Source organism: Sphaerodactylus townsendi, linkage group LG04, assembly GCF_021028975.2.
Source record: "Sphaerodactylus townsendi isolate TG3544 linkage group LG04, MPM_Stown_v2.3, whole genome shotgun sequence".
Classification (NCBI taxonomy): domain Eukaryota; kingdom Metazoa; phylum Chordata; class Lepidosauria; order Squamata; family Sphaerodactylidae; genus Sphaerodactylus; species Sphaerodactylus townsendi.
The window spans coordinates 18,470,199-18,492,821 of NC_059428.1; the positions used below are offsets into that span (position 1 = coordinate 18,470,199).

The following is a 22,623-nucleotide window of genomic DNA, read 5'->3' on the forward strand; positions in this document are numbered from 1 at the left end:
CAAGGAGGAGCATTTCTCCAGGCAAACTGGTGATCGGTGCTCCGAGGCTGCTCCCATAGCGAGGAGTGGAGAAACAGCAGCATAGCCCCAGAGGCGTATCTAGGGGAAATGTAGCCCAGTGCAAAAATCTGAGTGTCGTCCCTCCCCCCCCCCCCAATATGGACGGCCACCCTCCAGCACCATGACCAAACAACTGTTTTTGCACCAGGTCTTGAAGTCAGTGTATGGCCCCAGGGGGAAGGAGGAGGGGTGTGGGGATGATTTTCCACCCCACAATTGACTAAAGGTGTGGGTGTTGACCTTTAAGGCCTAACGCAGCCTGGGACCCTCGTACCTTTGGGACCGCATTACCCCATATGTCCCTGCACAAACCTCTCACGCTCAACAGAAGCCCAATTGCCTAGTGGTTCCTAGCCCCTCAATAGTCACGGCTGACCTCCCACTCGGGCCAGGGCCTTTTCAGCCCTGGCCCCTGCCTGGTGGTACACTCTCCCTCTAGCTGTCCAGACCCTGCGGGATCTTGGTGAATTCCGCAGGGCCTGTAAGACTGAGTTGTTCCGCCCGGCTTTTGGAGTGTCCAGTCGCTGAGTGCAGTGCCCCTTTTATTCCTCCGGTTTGGAGTTCCCATTGTCATCTACGGGACCCACTTTTCTGCTCTGCTTTAATTGGGGTTATTGCGTGACGTCATCTTTGTTAATCTTACCGCTATGTTTTAATTTAATTTTAATGGGGTTTTGTTTGTATGGCTTGTAAGAGGAAGTTATGTTGTACACCGCTCAGAGCCCTCCCGGGATAGAGCGGTATATAAAACCCATGAATGAATGAATGAATGAATGAATGAATGAATGAATGAATGAATGAATGAATGACCCAGCCCGGGGACATTTGACCCCATATGTCCCCCTGGGCGGTACGCCCCTGCATAGCCTTCAGTGGGATTGGCCAGCCTCCTCGGTCTAACAACCTCTAGGTGCGAGGGTTAAGTTTTGGGAGAGGAGAATTCATGTTCAAACTCTACTCTCCCAAAGTTCCACCTCCAAATCCCCAGGTATTTCCCAAACAAGAGTTGGCAACCTTCCTCCCACCTCTCGTCTTTTGCAGCACCAGCTGATACGAAACCAGTTATGTCCCGTCATATTGGAAAGTAGTCCCCACTCCAGTAATTTTCCAGTCGTTAAGGTAATACAGTGTAAGACTTCCTCGCCCGCTTCCCATCTGTCAAGGAAGTCAGCGGAAGCGAACTGAGGCAAAGCACTGAGCCCTTGTTACATTTTAATTTAAAATTAATCAACCTCTCTGTTGCCTTGTTCTAGCAGCACTTAATTGAATATTTCATGGGCAAATATAATTTACTCTAAATTCGGTAAGGGGGGGGGATCTCGTTCTGGCCTGTATCAGATAGGAATGGTGGAGCTGGCGGAATTTTGTTTGGGGAATGTTGTTTTTAGCCGTTGACAACATCTGGGACTCTTTGTTATGTCTCCTAGTCCGTGGCGCTGTTTTCTTTTGACTAATATATCTAGAGATTAGTTCGGGTTCATGGATTTTTTTTACTGTGCTGGATGCTCCTGAAGGTCTACGGTGATGGCATTTCGCACCCGCCCAGCAGGCACAAATAAGGTTGATACAACAGTCTTCTGCTTTTTATTGCATTTGACATGCTGTGCGCTTCCCCAGAAAGGGAAGCGTCCGTAAGGGCCTTCTGATTTATTAAATCTCTGCCCTTGTATTTCCCCCCCTTCCCCCATAAACATTCCCGTGTTTCAAAGATTCATAAGCAGCGGGGTGTCCACGGCTTGCCTTTACAAGCTTTCCGCGTTATCTGAAGTGTGTCTTTAGCTCTGCATTACGGTGTTTTTGCAACATTTAAGGTCCCTAAGCGTCAACTGCGGAGTCTTAATTTGCTAATGCTGCATTGTTTTCATTTATGTAATACAGGCACTGTGGGATTTTTTTTCTTCTGTGGCTATAATAGCTATCCCAGGCATGGGCTGACCCAGCAAACCAAGCATGGACAACAAGAAACGTGGGTGTGTCTTTGTGTGTGTGTGTGTGTGTGTGTGTGTGTGTGTGTGTGTGTGTGTGTTTCCTGTTGGGATATCCTTGACCACCTTGTATCCTCTTTACGTATCCAGCAAAAATGGGCCTCGAAACACAGGATCTAAAACCAACATTGAGCTGCAAATATAGGTCGCGAAAATGTAGGATCCTGCTGGCATTGCTGTCCCTCCCGTTTAACAAATAACATATCATTTCGACAAGGCTGTCTGTTCCGCACGGGCAACCGTGGAAGCCAGGCTCCGGAATTGTCATAATTTGTAACTGCGTACCAATAAAATATATACATCGGAAGCCCTCTGAATCACACGGGGATTACGTGTAATAAATATGATAGGCTTCAGTTTTATCTTTCCTTGAGCTCATTTTTCAAAGGCAGGTGAAGCCCAGAAACATTGCTTTGTTCATTTCAGTGGGAAAGGGCAGTCGACAAGATCAGGTACATCGTGAGATCTAGAAAACCATATTCAGAGTTATCTTGGCAGGCACTTAATTCATAATGACCATTCACCTGGTGCATGGGGAAGATTGTCTTAGCTTGTTTTCTAGTCATGACACAAGAAGCTTTTACTCCACTTGAAGCTAGGATGATTGATTCAAAAGCACACCTTTTGGAATGTTTCCCCCCGGTCCAAATATCCTGGGTTGAGCAAGAGAAATACCCCGGTTTGGCCAAGAAGTTTGCACGGTTCCCAGTTCTAAGGCGGGTTTGTCCCATGATATTTCCCTCATCCTCGGTTTTTCAAAAACCGCTAAACTGTCGATCTTTTCCCAAAACCCCAAGTTGAATCACTTCCATGCGAAGGCCACAGAAGCAGAAATTATTTATTTTTCCCGCCCCACCACTTGATCTACCTGCCTTACATCAGGCTCACCCTGTTCCAGCTCGCTCTCGCAAAGCCCCGCTCGCTAGCCGAGCCATGGCTAGTCCAGTCCTTCAGCTCATGTTCCCAGTGGATCCTGGGAGGGGAGGGGTCAGGAAGCACCTGCCTGGCAGGATGCTCTCATTCCGTGACAGCCCCCAAGACCAGTCAAATGTTATTTGGTTTATGGGGGGGGGAGTGTCTCGTGCTGTGGTTTCCTGCACACCTTTAAATGTGGATGGGACATAGTTCTCTGCCCAGTATTGGTCAATCTCTGCCCAGTATTGGTCAAAAGTTTTTACTTTGTACAACACAACGTGCTTGCCACATTGCTCACTGCACCGGCTCCTTTCCAAAGCTAGGGGGGTGTCCTGCTTGGTTTTCTTGCAGTTGCTGTGGATCTGTCAATCAGAAGCATTGTCTTTGGGAAAGGGGGAGAGTCAATCAGAATGCAACACACCGGGAATGTTCGAGCATAAAATCTACGTTGTAAAAACAAAAAAAGCTGGGCTTGTGCAAAAGAAATTGGAATATTTCCTCCCGGTCTTAACACGACTCCTTCACAGAAACGGGCACCCATGCAAAAGGAGGAACCAGGATAAAATAGACCCAGATTTTTAAATACCAAATGTAACCCGGTATAATTATGCTGTGCGGAATCGACCTGTGAGTTACCTTTAAAATGCAAACAGTACCTGACAGAGGTGCTGGCTGTATTAGATTGAAGCCCTTCTCATGAGGAAAACTAAACACCTCATTGCGAGGAAAAATGTATGGCAGGTGCCTCCTTCATGCTGGCATAAATGTATACCAAAACGTGGTAGAGGGAAACGTACCAACTTGCCACCACGGCAACAATCACGAAGATAGCTGCTTTCTGCAGAGTTGCTACTTTCCACTCCTATGATATTTGGCTGCATTTAAATAGGGATTTTCCTCCTGTAATAAGCAACTGATTCTGACAGTAAAGTATTGCTTAGTTTGTCATCATAGACCTAATATTTCAGATATTCACCAGGGCATAACTTCAGGAGGAAAAGTAACCAAAGCTCCAACACGTCAAGTGCAGTCAAGGTTGCCCTCAGAAAGCAATTTCTTTCTCCTAGCCCGAGGAATTCAAGATGCCCAGAAACGGAGGAATATTATGAACCATAATATCATTTTCTAACCTGTCACATTACCGAGATTGTTTGTAAGATAGTGCATTACTCTTCCCCTCCCCCCTTCCTTCCTGAAAAATGTGCTTATTCTCAACACCCCTGTAGGAAACAGCAGACAAAGACATCCAAAATAATAAAAAATACCAATATTGAATTTACGTGTCCCTTTCTTCAGAAACGGTCAGAGGGAAAGTAATACAAGAATCTATTGTCGAAGGCTTTCACGGCCGGAATCACTTGGGTGCTGTGTGGTTTCCGGGCTGTATGGCCATGTTCTAGCAGCATTCTCTCCTGACGTTTCGCCTGCATCTGTGGCTGGCATCTCCACCCCCCCCCCCCCCCCCCCCCCCCACCCCCCACCCCCCCCCACACCCACACCCCCCCCCCCCCACCCACCCCCCCCCCCCCCCCCCCCCCCCCCCCCCCCGCCCCCCCCCCCCCCCACGTACGCCCTCCCCCAGCCCGCCCCCGCCACCACTCCCCCCCCCCCCCACCCCCCCCACCCCCCCCCCCCCCCACACCCCCCCACCCCCCCCCCCCCCCACCCCCCCCCCCCCCCACCCCCCCCCCCCCCCACCCCCCCCCCCCCCCACCCCCCCCCCCCCCCACCCCCCCCCCCCCCCACCCCCCCCCCCCCCCACCCCCCCCCCCCCCCACCCCCCCCCCCCCCCACCCCCCCCCCCCCCCACCCCCCCCCCCCCCCACCCCCCCCCCCCCCCACCCCCCCCCCCCCCCACCCCCCCCCCCCCCCACCCCCCCCCCCCCCCACCCCCCCCCCCCCCCACCCCCCCCCCCCCCCACCCCCCCCCCCCCCCACCCCCCCCCCCCCCCACCCCCCCCCCCCCCCACCCCCCCCCCCCCCCACCCCCCCCCCCCCCCACCCCCCCCCCCCCCCACCCCCCCCCCCCCCCACCCCCCCCCCCCCCCACCCCCCCCCCCCCCCACCCCCCCCCCCCCCCACCCCCCCCCCCCCCCACCCCCCCCCCCCCCCACCCCCCCCCCCCCCCACCCCCCCCCCCCCCCACCCCCCCCCCCCCCCACCCCCCCCCCCCCCCACCCCCCCCCCCCCCCACCCCCCCCCCCCCCCACCCCCCCCCCCCCCCACCCCCCCCCCCCCCCACCCCCCCCCCCCCCCACCCCCCCCCCCCCCCACCCCCCCCCCCCCCCACCCCCCCCCCCCCCCACCCCCCCCCCCCCCCACCCCCCCCCCCCCCCACCCCCCCCCCCCCCCACCCCCCCCCCCCCCCACCCCCCCCCCCCCCCACCCCCCCCCCCCCCCACCCCCCCCCCCCCCCACCCCCCCCCCCCCCCACCCCCCCCCCCCCCCACCCCCCCCCCCCCCCACCCCCCCCCCCCCCCACCCCCCCCCCCCCCCACCCCCCCCCCCCCCCACCCCCCCCCCCCCCCACCCCCCCCCCCCCCCACCCCCCCCCCCCCCCACCCCCCCCCCCCCCCACCCCCCCCCCCCCCCACCCCCCCCCCCCCCCACCCCCCCCCCCCCCCACCCCCCCCCCCCCCCACCCCCCCCCCCCCCCACCCCCCCCCCCCCCCACCCCCCCCCCCCCCCACCCCCCCCCCCCCCCACCCCCCCCCCCCCCCACCCCCCCCCCCCCCCACCCCCCCCCCCCCCCACCCCCCCCCCCCCCCACCCCCCCCCCCCCCCACCCCCCCCCCCCCCCACCCCCCCCCCCCCCCACCCCCCCCCCCCCCCACCCCCCCCCCCCCCCACCCCCCCCCCCCCCCACCCCCCCCCCCCCCCACCCCCCCCCCCCCCCACCCCCCCCCCCCCCCACCCCCCCCCCCCCCCACCCCCCCCCCCCCCCACCCCCCCCCCCCCCCACCCCCCCCCCCCCCCACCCCCCCCCCCCCCCACCCCCCCCCCCCCCCACCCCCCCCCCCCCCCACCCCCCCCCCCCCCCACCCCCCCCCCCCCCCACCCCCCCCCCCCCCCACCCCCCCCCCCCCCCACCCCCCCCCCCCCCCACCCCCCCCCCCCCCCACCCCCCCCCCCCCCCACCCCCCCCCCCCCCCACCCCCCCCCCCCCCCACCCCCCCCCCCCCCCACCCCCCCCCCCCCCCACCCCCCCCCCCCCCCACCCCCCCCCCCCCCCACCCCCCCCCCCCCCCACCCCCCCCCCCCCCCACCCCCCCCCCCCCCCACCCCCCCCCCCCCCCACCCCCCCCCCCCCCCACCCCCCCCCCCCCCCACCCCCCCCCCCCCCCACCCCCCCCCCCCCCCACCCCCCCCCCCCCCCACCCCCCCCCCCCCCCACCCCCCCCCCCCCCCACCCCCCCCCCCCCCCACCCCCCCCCCCCCCCACCCCCCCCCCCCCCCACCCCCCCCCCCCCCCACCCCCCCCCCCCCCCACCCCCCCCCCCCCCCACCCCCCCCCCCCCCCACCCCCCCCCCCCCCCACCCCCCCCCCCCCCCACCCCCCCCCCCCCCCACCCCCCCCCCCCCCCACCCCCCCCCCCCCCCACCCCCCCCCCCCCCCACCCCCCCCCCCCCCCACCCCCCCCCCCCCCCACCCCCCCCCCCCCCCACCCCCCCCCCCCCCCACCCCCCCCCCCCCCCACCCCCCCCCCCCCCCACCCCCCCCCCCCCCCACCCCCCCCCCCCCCCACCCCCCCCCCCCCCCACCCCCCCCCCCCCCCACCCCCCCCCCCCCCCACCCCCCCCCCCCCCCACCCCCCCCCCCCCCCACCCCCCCCCCCCCCCACCCCCCCCCCCCCCCACCCCCCCCCCCCCCCACCCCCCCCCCCCCCCACCCCCCCCCCCCCCCACCCCCCCCCCCCCCCACCCCCCCCCCCCCCCACCCCCCCCCCCCCCCACCCCCCCCCCCCCCCACCCCCCCCCCCCCCCACCCCCCCCCCCCCCCACCCCCCCCCCCCCCCACCCCCCCCCCCCCCCACCCCCCCCCCCCCCCACCCCCCCCCCCCCCCACCCCCCCCCCCCCCCACCCCCCCCCCCCCCCACCCCCCCCCCCCCCCACCCCCCCCCCCCCCCACCCCCCCCCCCCCCCACCCCCCCCCCCCCCCACCCCCCCCCCCCCCCACCCCCCCCCCCCCCCACCCCCCCCCCCCCCCACCCCCCCCCCCCCCCACCCCCCCCCCCCCCCACCCCCCCCCCCCCCCACCCCCCCCCCCCCCCACCCCCCCCCCCCCCCACCCCCCCCCCCCCCCACCCCCCCCCCCCCCCACCCCCCCCCCCCCCCACCCCCCCCCCCCCCCACCCCCCCCCCCCCCCACCCCCCCCCCCCCCCACCCCCCCCCCCCCCCACCCCCCCCCCCCCCCACCCCCCCCCCCCCCCACCCCCCCCCCCCCCCACCCCCCCCCCCCCCCACCCCCCCCCCCCCCCACCCCCCCCCCCCCCCACCCCCCCCCCCCCCCACCCCCCCCCCCCCCCACCCCCCCCCCCCCCCACCCCCCCCCCCCCCCACCCCCCCCCCCCCCCACCCCCCCCCCCCCCCACCCCCCCCCCCCCCCACCCCCCCCCCCCCCCACCCCCCCCCCCCCCCACCCCCCCCCCCCCCCACCCCCCCCCCCCCCCACCCCCCCCCCCCCCCACCCCCCCCCCCCCCCACCCCCCCCCCCCCCCACCCCCCCCCCCCCCCACCCCCCCCCCCCCCCACCCCCCCCCCCCCCCACCCCCCCCCCCCCCCACCCCCCCCCCCCCCCACCCCCCCCCCCCCCCACCCCCCCCCCCCCCCACCCCCCCCCCCCCCCACCCCCCCCCCCCCCCACCCCCCCCCCCCCCCACCCCCCCCCCCCCCCACCCCCCCCCCCCCCCACCCCCCCCCCCCCCCACCCCCCCCCCCCCCCACCCCCCCCCCCCCCCACCCCCCCCCCCCCCCACCCCCCCCCCCCCCCACCCCCCCCCCCCCCCACCCCCCCCCCCCCCCACCCCCCCCCCCCCCCACCCCCCCCCCCCCCCACCCCCCCCCCCCCCCACCCCCCCCCCCCCCCACCCCCCCCCCCCCCCACCCCCCCCCCCCCCCACCCCCCCCCCCCCCCACCCCCCCCCCCCCCCACCCCCCCCCCCCCCCACCCCCCCCCCCCCCCACCCCCCCCCCCCCCCACCCCCCCCCCCCCCCACCCCCCCCCCCCCCCACCCCCCCCCCCCCCCACCCCCCCCCCCCCCCACCCCCCCCCCCCCCCACCCCCCCCCCCCCCCACCCCCCCCCCCCCCCACCCCCCCCCCCCCCCACCCCCCCCCCCCCCCACCCCCCCCCCCCCCCACCCCCCCCCCCCCCCACCCCCCCCCCCCCCCACCCCCCCCCCCCCCCACCCCCCCCCCCCCCCACCCCCCCCCCCCCCCACCCCCCCCCCCCCCCACCCCCCCCCCCCCCCACCCCCCCCCCCCCCCACCCCCCCCCCCCCCCACCCCCCCCCCCCCCCACCCCCCCCCCCCCCCACCCCCCCCCCCCCCCACCCCCCCCCCCCCCCACCCCCCCCCCCCCCCACCCCCCCCCCCCCCCACCCCCCCCCCCCCCCACCCCCCCCCCCCCCCACCCCCCCCCCCCCCCACCCCCCCCCCCCCCCACCCCCCCCCCCCCCCACCCCCCCCCCCCCCCACCCCCCCCCCCCCCCACCCCCCCCCCCCCCCACCCCCCCCCCCCCCCACCCCCCCCCCCCCCCACCCCCCCCCCCCCCCACCCCCCCCCCCCCCCACCCCCCCCCCCCCCCACCCCCCCCCCCCCCCACCCCCCCCCCCCCCCACCCCCCCCCCCCCCCACCCCCCCCCCCCCCCACCCCCCCCCCCCCCCACCCCCCCCCCCCCCCACCCCCCCCCCCCCCCACCCCCCCCCCCCCCCACCCCCCCCCCCCCCCACCCCCCCCCCCCCCCACCCCCCCCCCCCCCCACCCCCCCCCCCCCCCACCCCCCCCCCCCCCCACCCCCCCCCCCCCCCACCCCCCCCCCCCCCCACCCCCCCCCCCCCCCACCCCCCCCCCCCCCCACCCCCCCCCCCCCCCACCCCCCCCCCCCCCCACCCCCCCCCCCCCCCACCCCCCCCCCCCCCCACCCCCCCCCCCCCCCACCCCCCCCCCCCCCCACCCCCCCCCCCCCCCACCCCCCCCCCCCCCCACCCCCCCCCCCCCCCACCCCCCCCCCCCCCCACCCCCCCCCCCCCCCACCCCCCCCCCCCCCCACCCCCCCCCCCCCCCACCCCCCCCCCCCCCCACCCCCCCCCCCCCCCACCCCCCCCCCCCCCCACCCCCCCCCCCCCCCACCCCCCCCCCCCCCCACCCCCCCCCCCCCCCACCCCCCCCCCCCCCCACCCCCCCCCCCCCCCACCCCCCCCCCCCCCCACCCCCCCCCCCCCCCACCGCAGCAGTTTCTCTCTGCAGACTAATTCTGACTTGCAGGTGTGGAATCGCTCCCCCCCCCCCTTTGCGTGTCACATCCTTCACAATCTTGAAGTTCATTCATTTTCAAATGAGGCTGCTACCTCAGCACACTCCTGATTAATAAGGACAATTTGAAAAAAGAGATGAGAATTGCAAGAAATTGCCTTCTTCCCCTCACAGAAAAGTGCTGAGTGTTTCCTGTTTCTTCTCCCCTGTTGATGAACCTCACGCAGCTCACCAGCTTTGCCTTGCATACCGTATTACCTTTTGTGAAGGATGTGAGCCAGCAGACGCCCTCATACGAAACTTTTAGCAAATAATCTCTTGTAAAAATCCCAAATCGGTCGCTGTTGAGAACTGTCCTGAGAACTGCCCACAAACTCGGATGGCGGGGAAAGAGGGGCCTGCTCGTGCCCATCCTCGCCTTATATCAAGGGGGCGGCCCGGGCAGACAACTGCGACCCGGCGCCAACTGCCAGCCAGTCAGCTGCACGTGGCCGCGCTGACCTAATTCCCCTGGGACGGGACCTGCCCCCTCCACCCGAAGGGAAGGTGCAGCCAAGCCACCCCTCCCCTGCCAGCAAATGGCGGCCGCGGTAAGTCCCTGCCGCCCCCTTGTCGGTCTGTTAAGGTCTAAAGCCCTAGTTGACAGCTAGTTTTTAGAGCAAAGACAGGCCAGAAGAAGAAGAGTTTGGATTTATACCCCACCTTTCTCTCCTGTAAGAAGACTTAAGGTGGCTTACAAGCTCCTTTCCCTTCCTCTCCCCACAACAGTCACCCCGTGAGGTAAATGGGGCTGAGAGAGGTCCAAAGAACTGTGACTAGCCGAAGGTCACCCATCAGGAATGTTCACCAGATAAGCCTCCGCCACTTAGGTGGAGGAGTGGGGAATCAAACCCGGTTCTCCAGATTAGAACCCACCTGTTCTTAATCACTATACCAGAGCTGTAACACCTGTCTACATCATGCCCTAACTAGTAAAGAGGGACTAATCAGAAGTGCCTCGGAGCATGATACCTTCAGCACAGCGGTCTCCAGTTGCTGATCCCTAGCAACAATCCTTAGGGATTGTTAATCATTAAGTGGATTGTAGGTCAAATGAATCCAGAAATCTTTCCAGAAGCTGAGGCTCCGTCCTTTGCTTTTATAAGCACGGGGGTGGTGGCCCACCACTTGGGGGTATGGGCCCACTCCCCCAGGCCCGCCCCATGCTTATAAAAGCAAAGGAGACGAGGACGGAGCCTCAGTTGCTTCTGCTCTCCCCGGAGGGGAAGGCAGAAGGGACTGCCAGCTGACACCTGGAGCCAGGAACGGGGGGGGGGAGCAAGGCTACCGGGGCAGTGTCCTCTGGTTACCTTGGCCCCACCCATGTCGATGAAAACATGGGTGTGGCCAAGGGTGCTCGAAGACAACAAGGCAGCAGGACTTCCTGGTCACGTGGGGGGCCGATTTTGCACCCCCAACGTGACCAGATTAGTGGCGCCCGGGGACAGAAGGTACGTATGCCTCTGCTTGCCAATGCTATTAGCTCTAGAAGGGAAAGCTAGATAAATACCTGTATTATATACCTATCTTTGTTCTTCGTTGGGGCTAAAAAGAGCTCAGAAGTGGCAATTTCTACCAGGAAAGCGTAGCAGAGGAAAATTTCAAGTATGCATACCACGCCAGGACCTCATCTGATTGTGCTTATATGTTATATTCAAAGAATCAAAAGAGCAAAAAAGGTGTTAGTGTGCATTTTTTTCTCCTTGCGTTCTGAAAAGATCTCTGTCTGTTTACTTGGAATCGGAGAGCTTATTCATCGCACAACTCTGTTGCGTGGCTGCAGGTAACGCGGAGGTGCCGGTACTATAGCTGGAGGAAAAGATGTTGCTGGGTGCCGTAGTTCAAAAGGACAGGTAATTGGGATGGGACTGGAAGTTAAAGGGTTAAACTACCTACCGTGCTGCAGGCTTAGGCGAAACGGCTCGTCGTTTAATGGCGAGGTATCACAGAAATAAATAATGCAAGATCAAACAAGCTACCGAGAGATAAAAGTAAAGCATCGTTTTAAAAAATAAAATCCATATATATTTCAACATTATCCTCCCCATTTCAACGATAACTTTTAGAACGTTAGAGCGGCATGGCAGAAATTGATTTTTATTTTTTTATTTTGCAAATAGCTACTAACACTCCAGTTCTCACAGTGCAGAATTTTATGGTTTCGAACCAAGGTCTTGTGTTTTCCACAGTCTAGTGGTGCTGACCTCCGATTCCACATTGATTACTTCCCTGGTTAACGACTGCATAGCTGTTCGGCTCCCCTTTTAGCCATTAAAAATACACGTCGCTCTCATCATGCTAAGAAATATCTCTGCAAATCTCGGCATATCTGCTCATTTATTTAGGTTTATAAGTCGTCGTCTTCGAACAGAACCATTTAGTCAACTGTATCGAGGATCAGGCTTCTCATTATGTCAGAGGCACATGTTCCTATCTTCTTCCAACATGTATTTTAATATTAGATGGAGAAGGTGATTGTGTTTTAAATTGCAGAGCCAGACTGCCGGGGGGGTGGGGTGTGGGGTTATAACAGCTTGCAAGAGAGGAGACTGTTAGGAAAAGAGTGTGGGTAAGTGTCAAAACTACCCACCCCGTGACGCAGCACCACTGGCTGGGTCCAAATCAGTCACACGCTATAGCTGCTTTTAAACATACATCAGGAGATTCATGCACACCTTTATTTGGGTGCTGTGTGGTTTCTGGGCTATATGGCTGTGTTCTAGCAGCATTAGAACACGGCCACACAGCCCGGAAACATGGCCCTGCTGCTAGAACACGGCCATACAGCCCGGAAACCACACAGCACCCAAGTGATTCCGGCCGTGAAAGCCTTCGACAATACACACCTTTATTATCTGAACTTCCTTCATAGGCAGATGGTTTGCAGGGAAATTTTTGGGGAATCCCAGGCCCCTCCTGTACATGCAGAATAAAGCACTTTTAATCCACTTTTGTATTGTCCAAGGATTTCACGGCCGGAATCACTGGGGTCTTGTGTGGTTTCTGGACTGTATGGTTGTGTTCTGGCAGCATTTTCTCCTGACGTTTCGCCTGCATCTGTGGCTGGCATCTTCAGCCACGGATGCAGGCAAAATGTCAGGAGAAAATGCTGCTAGAACACAGCCATACAGCCTGGAAACCACACAACAGCCCACTTTCAATGCACTTTGCAACTGTGCAGAATAGCAAAATCCACTTGCAAACAATTGTGAAAGTGGATCGAAAATGCATTATTCTGCCTGTGCAGAAGGACCCCCAGATTCTGATAGAAAGTCTCTGTATCAAGACAAACGTAATCCCATTCAAAATGATTAATTGTCTTCACACCAAAGAAGCAACAGCTTCAGTAGGATAAAAGCACAGGCCGAGCAGGGACTTCAACCCATCTCAACATCAGCCTCTCTGCCATTCCATCTAAATTAGCAGTGTATGTCTCCAAAAGCATAGCATTTTGCAATTGCCGGCAATTGCAGTTGTTAGGTTGACAGGTATCAAAGAGGCAGCGATGGCCTATGGCCTGTCAAGTAAGAGATCTTGATGATAGGGTTCTTTAAGCAGGCAGAATAGTTTCTGGCATGGGAAAGTGTTTAAGAACAAATGGGCCAGGGGAGCCTGGGCGATTAGGGAGTCTCTCCGCAACTGGAGGCAGCAAACTGGAAAGAGACGGGCCGCGATAAAATTTTTTGGCATGTAAGATAGGCAACGTGTTGCACACTAGGATTGGATGATAAGGAATAAGTTTAGAAGTCAACTTCTAGTCCTGCCAAAGCTTGCAGTGAACTATTCTTGATGGCGAATGTGGGAATCCTCCCTTCGAGGCCTAGTGTGACAAGATCTGATGAAGTGTTCAGAGACCAAGTGTGGTGTTGAAGAAGAGTTTGGGTTTATACCCCACCTTTCTCTCCAGTAAGGAGACGCAAGGTGGTTTACAAACTCCTTTCCCTTCCTCTCCCCACAACAGCGACCTTGTGACTTAGGTGGGGCTGAGAGAGTTCCAAAGAACTGTGACTAGTCCAAGGTGTAGTGGTTAAGAGCAGGTGGATTCTAATCTGGAGAACCGGGTTTGATTCTCCACTCCTCCACCTGAGTGGCAGAGGCTTATCTGGTGGACCAAATGTATTTCCGCACTCCTACATTCTGGCTGGGTGACTTTGGGCTAGTCACAGTTGTTTGGAACTCTCTCAGCCCCATCTACTTCACAAGGTATCTGTTGTGGGGAGAGGAAAAGAAAGGAGTTTGTTAGCCACCTTGAGTCTTCTTACAGGAGAGAAAGGTGGGGTATAAATCCAAACTCCTCCTCCTCCTTTTCTTCTTCTTCTTCTTCTTCTTCTTCTTCTTCTTCTTCTTCTTCTTCTTCTTCAGTACAAATGGCTGCAAGGTAACTAGTAAGAACTGTGTAACATGGCAAATGAGTCTGTTTTGCTGACCCAGAAAGATTGGATTGGATTCCGAGTGGAGAGCAGCATGTCCTTAGCCCAGGTCTACTTGCACAAACAATAGCACAATGGCTCCAGAAACACATACCGTTTTAATATGATATTTAATGAAATGTCTGTATACATATGCATCAATGGCTGTTCAAGCTGTTGGCCTTTTCCCAGCCGTTGGAACAATTATTCAGTCTTCTGTCGTGAAATGAATATCACATCTCTCTGGCAGTTGCCAAATATGTCTTGACTGCACTACAAATCTTAGCTGCTGCCGTTAACTCAGTGCCTAGTTAAATATCCTGCGACTCCATGGCCATTTCAACTGCAATGTTAATTTGCTACCTTAAAACGTGCGTTTAGCATTATTTTCTCCAAGTGACAAATGTTCCTTTTTAAAGCGTATTTTAATTTTTGTTATATTATTTTGTCTAAAAGCCTGTAGAGACTTCCTTGAATAAATGAAATGAATCATATGGGTCAATGGCATGTACAATAGACAGCTCACATGATTTCATTTAATTTGTTTTTGAAATAATATCAAGGGGAGGGGGGAATGCCACGAGCTGTGCGCTGTGCACATGGAAAAAGATAAGGGCGATACAATCAGTTTCTTTTAGCACACGCAGACATCAAGGAGCAATTTTAGTGCTTCTGCCTATATAAGGACTACTGTGCATTTGGAAATAAGCCATGGGATCTGTCACACTCTTTCTGTGTAACCTAATTTTGCATTTATTTTGATCTGCCTACCCCTAAGAGCATAACTTAACAAGAGCCTATCGTTCGACCTAATCTTGTAGTCGATCTAGTCAAGCATTACATCTCACACTATGGTCAGCCACTTACTGACGAGGTCCAACAACAAAGAACAAAGGCTTCCCCTCTGTGGCCTCCTGCCGATAGTACCCTGTTTCCCTGAAAATAAGACCTACCCCCCAAATAAGCCCTAGCATGTATTGTCGAAGACTTTCACGGCCGGAATCACTGGGGTGCTGTGTGGTTTCCGGGCTGTATCTGTGGCTGGCATCTTTAGAGGATCTGAAACACGGTATCTTCAGATCCTCTGAAGATGCCAGCCACAGATGCAGGCGAAACGTCAGGAAAGAATGCTGCTAGAATACGGCCATACAGCCCAGAAACCACACAGCACCCATGCCCTAGCATGATTTTTCAGGATTTTGGGAGGATGCTTACTCCAAAAATAAGCCCTAGTTACAGATTCCCAAATGCAGCTGATCTGGTCATGCGGGGGGTGCAAAATCATGGAGAAAAATAAGACATCCCCTGAAAATAAGCCCTACCCCATCTTTTGGAGCAAAATTTAATAGAAGACCCTGTCTTATTTTTGGGGAAACACGGTATCTACAGCCTTGGAACATGGCTAGTGACCACTGATCCTACATTTTGAAGCATTTCTCACACAATATGTTATGCCTGATTGTTAACACGGGTTAACCAATAAAGTAAGAGAAGCTCAAGAAAGCTCAAGCCAATACAGAATAAAATCAGTTTGAATTTTATTCAGCCAACTGGGGCAAAAATAGTATCAGAGGAGCCTAGTCAAAATGGCAGTGTGTTCTTACTTTTATAGCATTATAGCAGGTTACATTCAAAATGGCAGAAAAGAATACACCCCCAAATGCCCACATCATCAATCAGTCATACAGAAAGGTGGAGATTTTCCCTTTTCCCAAAACATTTGGGGTTGTCTAAGACCCTTATTGGAAGGTGTCGGCACCTGATTCTTTGACGCAAGATGAACTAGGGCCTGTTTCTTTCTTATCTCTATTGTCTTTTGTTGCCCTTCTTCCTAGACAAAGAGCCTAAACATTTTCATGTTTCTTTCTTCTGTCTCCTAGAAGAAGGGCAAATTCAAGGTATCTAGTCGGGAACAGTGAGACCTTAAAACAGTTGAGTTTGCACATTCTGTATAACTCTGAACAAGGGGCATTCTGTTGGGCTATCAAGCTTGCCTAGTAACAGGAAAAGAATAGATTCTCAAGCCTGCATCTTTACTTTGGTCAGCTACATTATGGTTGCCAACTCCACTTTACAAAAAGAAAGTAATGGGGGGGCAAGAAGAAAACCTTTGCTTTTTCACAGAGTATGCCTTCTGCGCCTACATTCTCATATCTTGCTGTTACCATCTCTCCCCTCCAGGTTACAGTAACAGATGGAGGTGTCTCCCCCAAGCAGTCGACAGTCTGGCTAGTAGTCCAGGTCTTAGACGAAAATGACAACAAGCCCCAGTTTCCTGAGAAAGTCTATCAGATTAAGTTGCCTGAGAGAGACCGCAAGAAGAGAGGAGAGCCCATCTACCGAGCTTTCGCCTTTGACAAGGATGACGGCCCTAACGCGGAGATCTCCTACAGCATTGTGGACGGGAACGAGGACGGGAAGTTCTTCATCGACCCCAAGACCGGAATGGTGTCTTCCAGGAAGCAGTTCACAGCGGGAAGCTACGATATATTAACCGTAAGCATTTAGTAATGAGAGGAAACAAAAAAACATGGTCCATTGTTTCGGCCCTGAGATTTTGGGGTTGAACTCCCAGTGCGTTCCCGATCATGTAGGCCTGAGGAGCACAGGGGGGAAAGTAAGCTCTAGTTTGGCCCCTGAACTTTCAAATCAGATAAGGCATCTGCAGTGAGAGCAGCTGAAAATGGCTGAGGCAAATATGAAATTGTATCCCTTTTATATGAGAACATTAGTACAGGCCAAGGTTTCTTTCACTGAACCAATGTAGCTCCTCCCCCTTGTATACAACATAATTCAGCGGCTTCCTGTGTATGTTTAATGTGGTCAGTTCCATCCTTTTTTTTCCCCAAAGGGGACAAATAGCACATATTGGGCTTAATACTGCATATAAATCCATACTGTCGTCAGATAATGCTTTGTAACTGACTAAAGGATTTGAGTTCTTCAGTAACATTGATCAAATGGAAATGACCCAGTAGTCTCTTCCCTTATACAAATCTAGAACTTAGGGGTTTTTGGTCCAGATCTGGTCCCTGCCCCAATTCGCCATCTCTCTGTCCATCTGCCATTTTCCAGTGGGGAGGGGGCATATCCAGAGGCAACTTCTGCTTATGATTTCTGTCACTGGAATGGCACAGGCCTGATACTTGCCCCCTTCGCTGAAACATGAGTCAGGTGCCACGCTGGGCTACAGTGGCGAGAAGAGTCTTAGGTGGCATGTTGAAGAGCTACTAGTGACTCCTGAGCTACTAAATAATTATCACTGGGTTAAAGCAACTTGAGGAGGGGAGAGCCCAAGACTTTGAAGATTGACCGCCAGTCAGATTAAACCGAAATAAATAAATGCATACATAAATAAATATTGTGTACAAATAATTGTTTGCTTGGTGACTTTTTGTACACCCCCTTTCTATTGTACATACAATGACTGTTTATAGGCAGATGACTGAATGACCTTTAGACCAACATCCTTGTCCAGACTGATAGTACTTAAAATCTTTCCCTGGGAAGCATACTAATATTTCCGTCTGTATCCTTTCCAGATAAAAGCAGTTGACAACGGTCGACCACAGAAATCTTCAACCGCTCGCCTACACATCGAGTGGATTAAGAAACCATCGCCTTCCCCGATCCCACTGACTTTCGACGAGCCCTTCTACAACTTCACCATCATGGAAAGCGACAGAGTGACCGAAATTGTCGGCGTGGTCTCGGTGCAGCCAGCCAATATTCCCCTGTGGTTTGACATTGTCGGTAAGCCAAGCCGTAAGGGAACAAGCAGCCCAAGGGCTGGGTGGTTCGCAAGAAGGAGAAAACTAATCCAGAATTAGCTTCCCGGGATTGAAACCGGATTTGTGACGCTGAGAAGGAAATGGCTTTTTTTTTAATATTACTACTCGACTACCTCTCACGCTTTGGTGATGATGCCTTAGCTAAGCTGTATGGCTGGATTTGTTTCTTTCTCTTCCATAATATGTGATTGACTTGTGATCCTAATGTTGTCTGCCATGTAAAATCTCTGGCCGTAGTTTTGCTAATCTCATTTCTAAATGTATTTTGATGGTTAACCTAGAACGGCTGTCCCTCATCTCTCTCTCTCTCTCTTTTCTCTTCACGCTTTTTTGTTTCTTTCTTTTGCATTCTGTTATCTTCTTTGGTTTTTTGTTTCTTTCTTTTGCATTCTGTTATCTCCTTTGTTTTTTTGTTTTTTTTTCCGCTTCCGACTGCTGTGCTTCAAGGTGGCAAGCATGCACGAGAGATGTTCTATATCCTACAGACAGCTTGTGGGCAGAACTGTTCAACAGAAGGTACCTTCAGTCCAAACACGTTCGCTACAGTACACTTTCCAAACTGCTTTTCTTATTTGGTTTGTTTTGGTATTAGTATTATTGTTATCACTATCTTTTGGAGTTCTCCAAACTCAATTGTACTTGCATCATTGTACTTGCTGCTTGGGGCACACGGCGTGGGCTTTGTGCATCTGTTTCTCAGCATTCTGCATATCCACACCGAATTATTGCCTTCCTCTTGGATCTTCAAACATTTTACCCCCTCAAAGTGTCATTCAGCACAACCTTGCAAGTATATGTCAGTGAACTGGTTCTGGTGGGTTTTCCGGGCTGTGTGGCCGTGGTCTGGTGGATCTTGTTCCTAATGTTTCGCCTGCATCTGTGGCTGGCATCTTCAGAAGTGTATCACAGAGGGAAGTCTTATGAGGAGAGGCTGCAGCGTTTGAGGCTCTTTAGTTTGGAGAGGAGACATCTGAGGGGGGATATGATTGAAGTCTATAAAATTATGCATGGGGTAGAAAATGTTGACAGAGAGAAATTTTTCTCTTTCTCACAATACTAGAACCAGGGGGCATTCATTGAAAATGTTGGGGAGAAGAATTAGGACTAATAAAAGGAAACACTTCTTCACGCAACGTGTGATTGGTGTTTGGAATATGCTGCCACAGAAGGTGGTGATGGCCACTAACCTGGATAGCTTTAAAAGGGGCTTGGACAGATTTATGGAGGAGAAGTCGATTTATGGCTACCAATCTTGATCCTCTTTGATCTGAGATTGCAAATGCCTTAACAGACCAGGTGATCGGGAGCAACAGCCACAGAAGGCCATTGCTTTCACCTCCTGCATGTGAGCTCCCAAAGGCACCTGGTGGGCCACTGCAAGTAGCAGAGAGCTGGACTAGATGGACTCTGGTCTGATCCAGCTGGCTTGTTCTTATGTTCTTAAGTCTGTCACGCACTGTGTCCAGAGAGAAGGGAATGTTTGGGGTGTATATTATCCATGTCCCAGGGTGGGGAACCAATCAGTAAGTGTTTGGTGGAACTTATTAGGCAAAGATGTGGTTGATAGTTACTTACCTATAGATGTTGGTACTAACCTGGGGGGAGGGGTACATCAAAGGCTCTTTCCATAGTTGCAGAAACAAGTTCCTAGACCAGATTTTCCACTTACTCTCCTTTATTGGTGGCACTTGCAATACAATGACCCCTGGTTAACTTCACCGGGGAGCTTGGCTGCTGCTGGGGCCTCTTCACAAGAGCCTGCTTCCCTCGGGCACCCCCTAAGTCCATCCCCCTGAGGCCCCTTCTGCACATGCAGAATAATGCACCTTCAATCCACTTTCACAATTGTTTGCAAGTGGATTTTGCTCTTCCACACAGTAAAATCCATCTGCAAAGTGGATTGAAGGTGCATTATTCTGCATGTGTGAAAGGGGCCTGAGAGTTGACTTCCCTGCTTATTCGCCTGGCACTAGAGCTTTCTTTCTCCTGTTATGCTCCGCCTGTCCGTCTTTTTCCTTCCTTCCCTGTCCTCTGTCAGTTCCCTTTCCTCTTCTCCTTTGGTCTCTTTCTGCCTTCCCTGTTAACTCCGGTCCCCTTTCCAGAGTCCAGCCAGCCTCTTCCCACGTGGCCTTCTTGCGGCCTGTAAGTTCCTGCCATTACCCTCACAGCCATGTACCTCAGAACTGTTCCCACGCTCCTTTTGTTACCAGCGGCCCACCCTCAGGCAATTGTATGTCTCTCCAGAAGCCACACCACTGCTCAAACCAGGGAGGAACCTGTCTCCAGCAACAGTTCTGCTGCCAGGGCCTGTTTAACCTCCCTCATGCCAGTCTCTCAGTATGGGGATGACACCCAGTTATATTTGATGATGGACAGTCATCCAGATGCCGTCCTGAGTGTTTTGGCCAGCTGTTTGGGATCTGTGATGGAATGAATGAAAGGGAGTTGGCTGAAATTGAATCCAGCAATTAGGGAGGTCCTGTGGCTGAGGCAGGCGGGAAGGCCAGAGTGTTTCACTGGCGGATGTGTGCCAGCTGCCGGTCGTTGATGGAACATAAGAACAAGCCAGCTGGATCAGACCAGAGTCCATCTAGTCCAGCACTCTGCTACTTGCAGTGGCCCACCAGGTGCCTTTGGGGGCTCACGTGCAGGAGGTGAAAGCAATGGCCTTCTGCTGCTGCTGCTGCTCCCGAGCACCTTCTGCTAAGGCATTTGCAGTCTCAGATTAAGGAGGATCAAGATTGGTAGCCATAGATCGACTTCTCCATAAATCTGTCCAAGCCCCTTTTAAAGCTATCCAGGTTAGTGGCCATCACCACCTCCTGTGGCAGCATATTCCATGGAGTGCAGCTGGTGTGTGTTTCATCAGTCACGAGGCTCGGCATGATCCTTGTTGCCTCCCCATGAACGAAAGCCCAAGCGAATCATGCCGTTCGCACAACATTTTACCACCTATGCCAGGTGAAACAGCTGGCCCCATACCTGCCTCAAGTTAACTTAGCCACAGTGATCCATGCAGTGATGGGATTCAAATAATTTAACAACCGGTTCCGGTGGTGGGATTCAAATACTGGTTGTTTACAAGCACCATTTTAACAACCGGTTCTGCCGAAGTGGTGCAAACCGACTGAATCCCACCACTGGATCCATGCCACAGTCACCTCTACACTGGATTACTGAAACTCGCTTCACGCAGGGCTTCCCTTGAGCTCGCTCTGGAAATTCTAGCTGGTCCAGAATGTGGCAGTGATGGTCCTTAGGGATCCTTGGAGCACCTTCCTTATGAGGAGAGGCTGCAGCGTTTGGGACTCTTTAGTTTGGAGAGGAGACGTCTGAGGGGGGATATGATCGAAGTCTATAAAATTATGCATGGGGTAGAAAATGTGGACAGAGAGAAATCTTTCTCTCTTTCTCACAATACTAGAAACAGGGGGCATACATTGAAAAAAAAAAAATGCTAAGCAAAAGCAATGGTCGAAAATCTCAATAAAAGGAAACATTTCTTCACACAACGTATGACTGGTGTTTGGAATACACTGCCACAGAAGGTGGTGATGGCCACTAACCTGGATGGCTTTAAAAAGGGCTCGGACAGATTTATGGAGGAGAAGTCGATCTATGGCTACCAATCTTGATCCTCCTTGATCTGAGACTGCAAATGCCTTAGCAGAAGGTGCTCGGGAGCAGCAGCAGCCGCCGAAGGCCATTGCTTTCACCTCCTGCACGTGAGCTCCCAAAGGCACCTGGTGGGCCACTGCAAGTAGCAGAGTGCTGGACTAGATGGACTCTGGTCTGAACCAGCAGGCTCTTTCTGATGTTCTTATGTTCTCATGGCGAGAGCACATCATATCTGTTCTCCGCCGGCTGAACCGATCAAGTTCAAGGTTTTGGCACTAACATACAAAGCCCTAAACGGCCTGGGGCCAGTGTCCTTGTAGCATCATCTCTCTCACTATATCTCCTGACAAGTTGTATGTTCTGCAAATGAAACCTTGCTTGTGGCCCAAGGGAGATTTGGCTTGTATCAAACAGGACCAGGGCTTTTTTGGCTCGAGGTCTGGTCTGGTGGGACACTCTGAGGAGATCAGGGCCCCGTGGGGCCTATGTCAATTTGGGCCTGTTCCATCAGGCATGTGGAGGCAGCCACGTTCTTACCACCTTTTGTGCCTCCCCTTCCCTGAACTCTACCTTATGGGCAGTGGCGGAGCAGCAAGGGAGCTTGTGTGTGTGTTGCACACTGGGCATACACCTGAGGGGGCCCGGAAAATCACCCCTGACCCCTCCCCCTTTTCCTTGTGACACCCCCCCTGCGGTGCCCCCCTTCCCACATTTACCTTAGTTCCTTTTCTTTTTCTAGTACTTTTTCAGGCAGCCTATTTACTAGTTTTCTAGTTCCTTTTCTAGTTCCTTTTCTTTTTCTAGTACTTTTTCAGGCAGCCTATTTACAGTTCACACTCAAAAACGCCCCGAGGAACTACAGTTCCCAGGAGATCTTGGGGCTCACAAGGTCTCCTGGGAAGTATAGTTCCTCAGGCAATTTTTAGCCTGAACTGTGAAGAGGCCGCTTTTTTCAGCCTAAAAAAGTACTAGAAAAAGAAAAGGAACTAAGGTAAGTGTGGGAAGGGGAAAGAGGAAGGTGCCACAGGGGGGCGCTGCTGGGGGCCATGGCGGGGGCAGAAAAACACACTGCGCACCGGACGCAGTTTGGCCCAGTTACGTCTGCTTATAGGAATTTTATTTTAGGAATTTTGAACTATATCATAGGTGGCACTGTTTGAGGCAGATGGGTTTAGTTCCACCCAGACCGAATATGTCCTTATGGGTAAACTCGTAAACTGTGTCACCACATTCAGTTTCTTTGTTACGCAGTGGAAAACGAAATTGCTAAGTTTGTAACCTGTGGAATCGGGTTGTTTTAAATAGTGTACATCAGTTTTTATATTGTGT

At 57.0% G+C, this 22,623-nt stretch overlaps 1 protein-coding gene across 5 annotated transcripts in view; it reads left to right on the forward strand.

The window, feature by feature from the left end:
- Positions 1-22,623, forward strand: part of FAT3 (FAT atypical cadherin 3) — a 484,297-nt gene that overhangs the window by 309,673 nt on the left and 152,001 nt on the right. For 3 of the 5 annotated variants that reach the window (XM_048492351.1, XM_048492353.1, XM_048492355.1), the window contains exons 5-7: positions 16,067-16,381; positions 17,428-17,638; positions 18,124-18,192. In XM_048492351.1, coding sequence (XP_048348308.1) covers positions 16,067-16,381; positions 17,428-17,638; positions 18,124-18,192 — 595 coding nt within the window. The remainder of the gene's footprint in view (positions 1-16,066; positions 16,382-17,427; positions 17,639-18,123; positions 18,193-22,623) is intronic. The other 2 variants (XM_048492352.1, XM_048492354.1) reach the window with 1 other exon arrangement.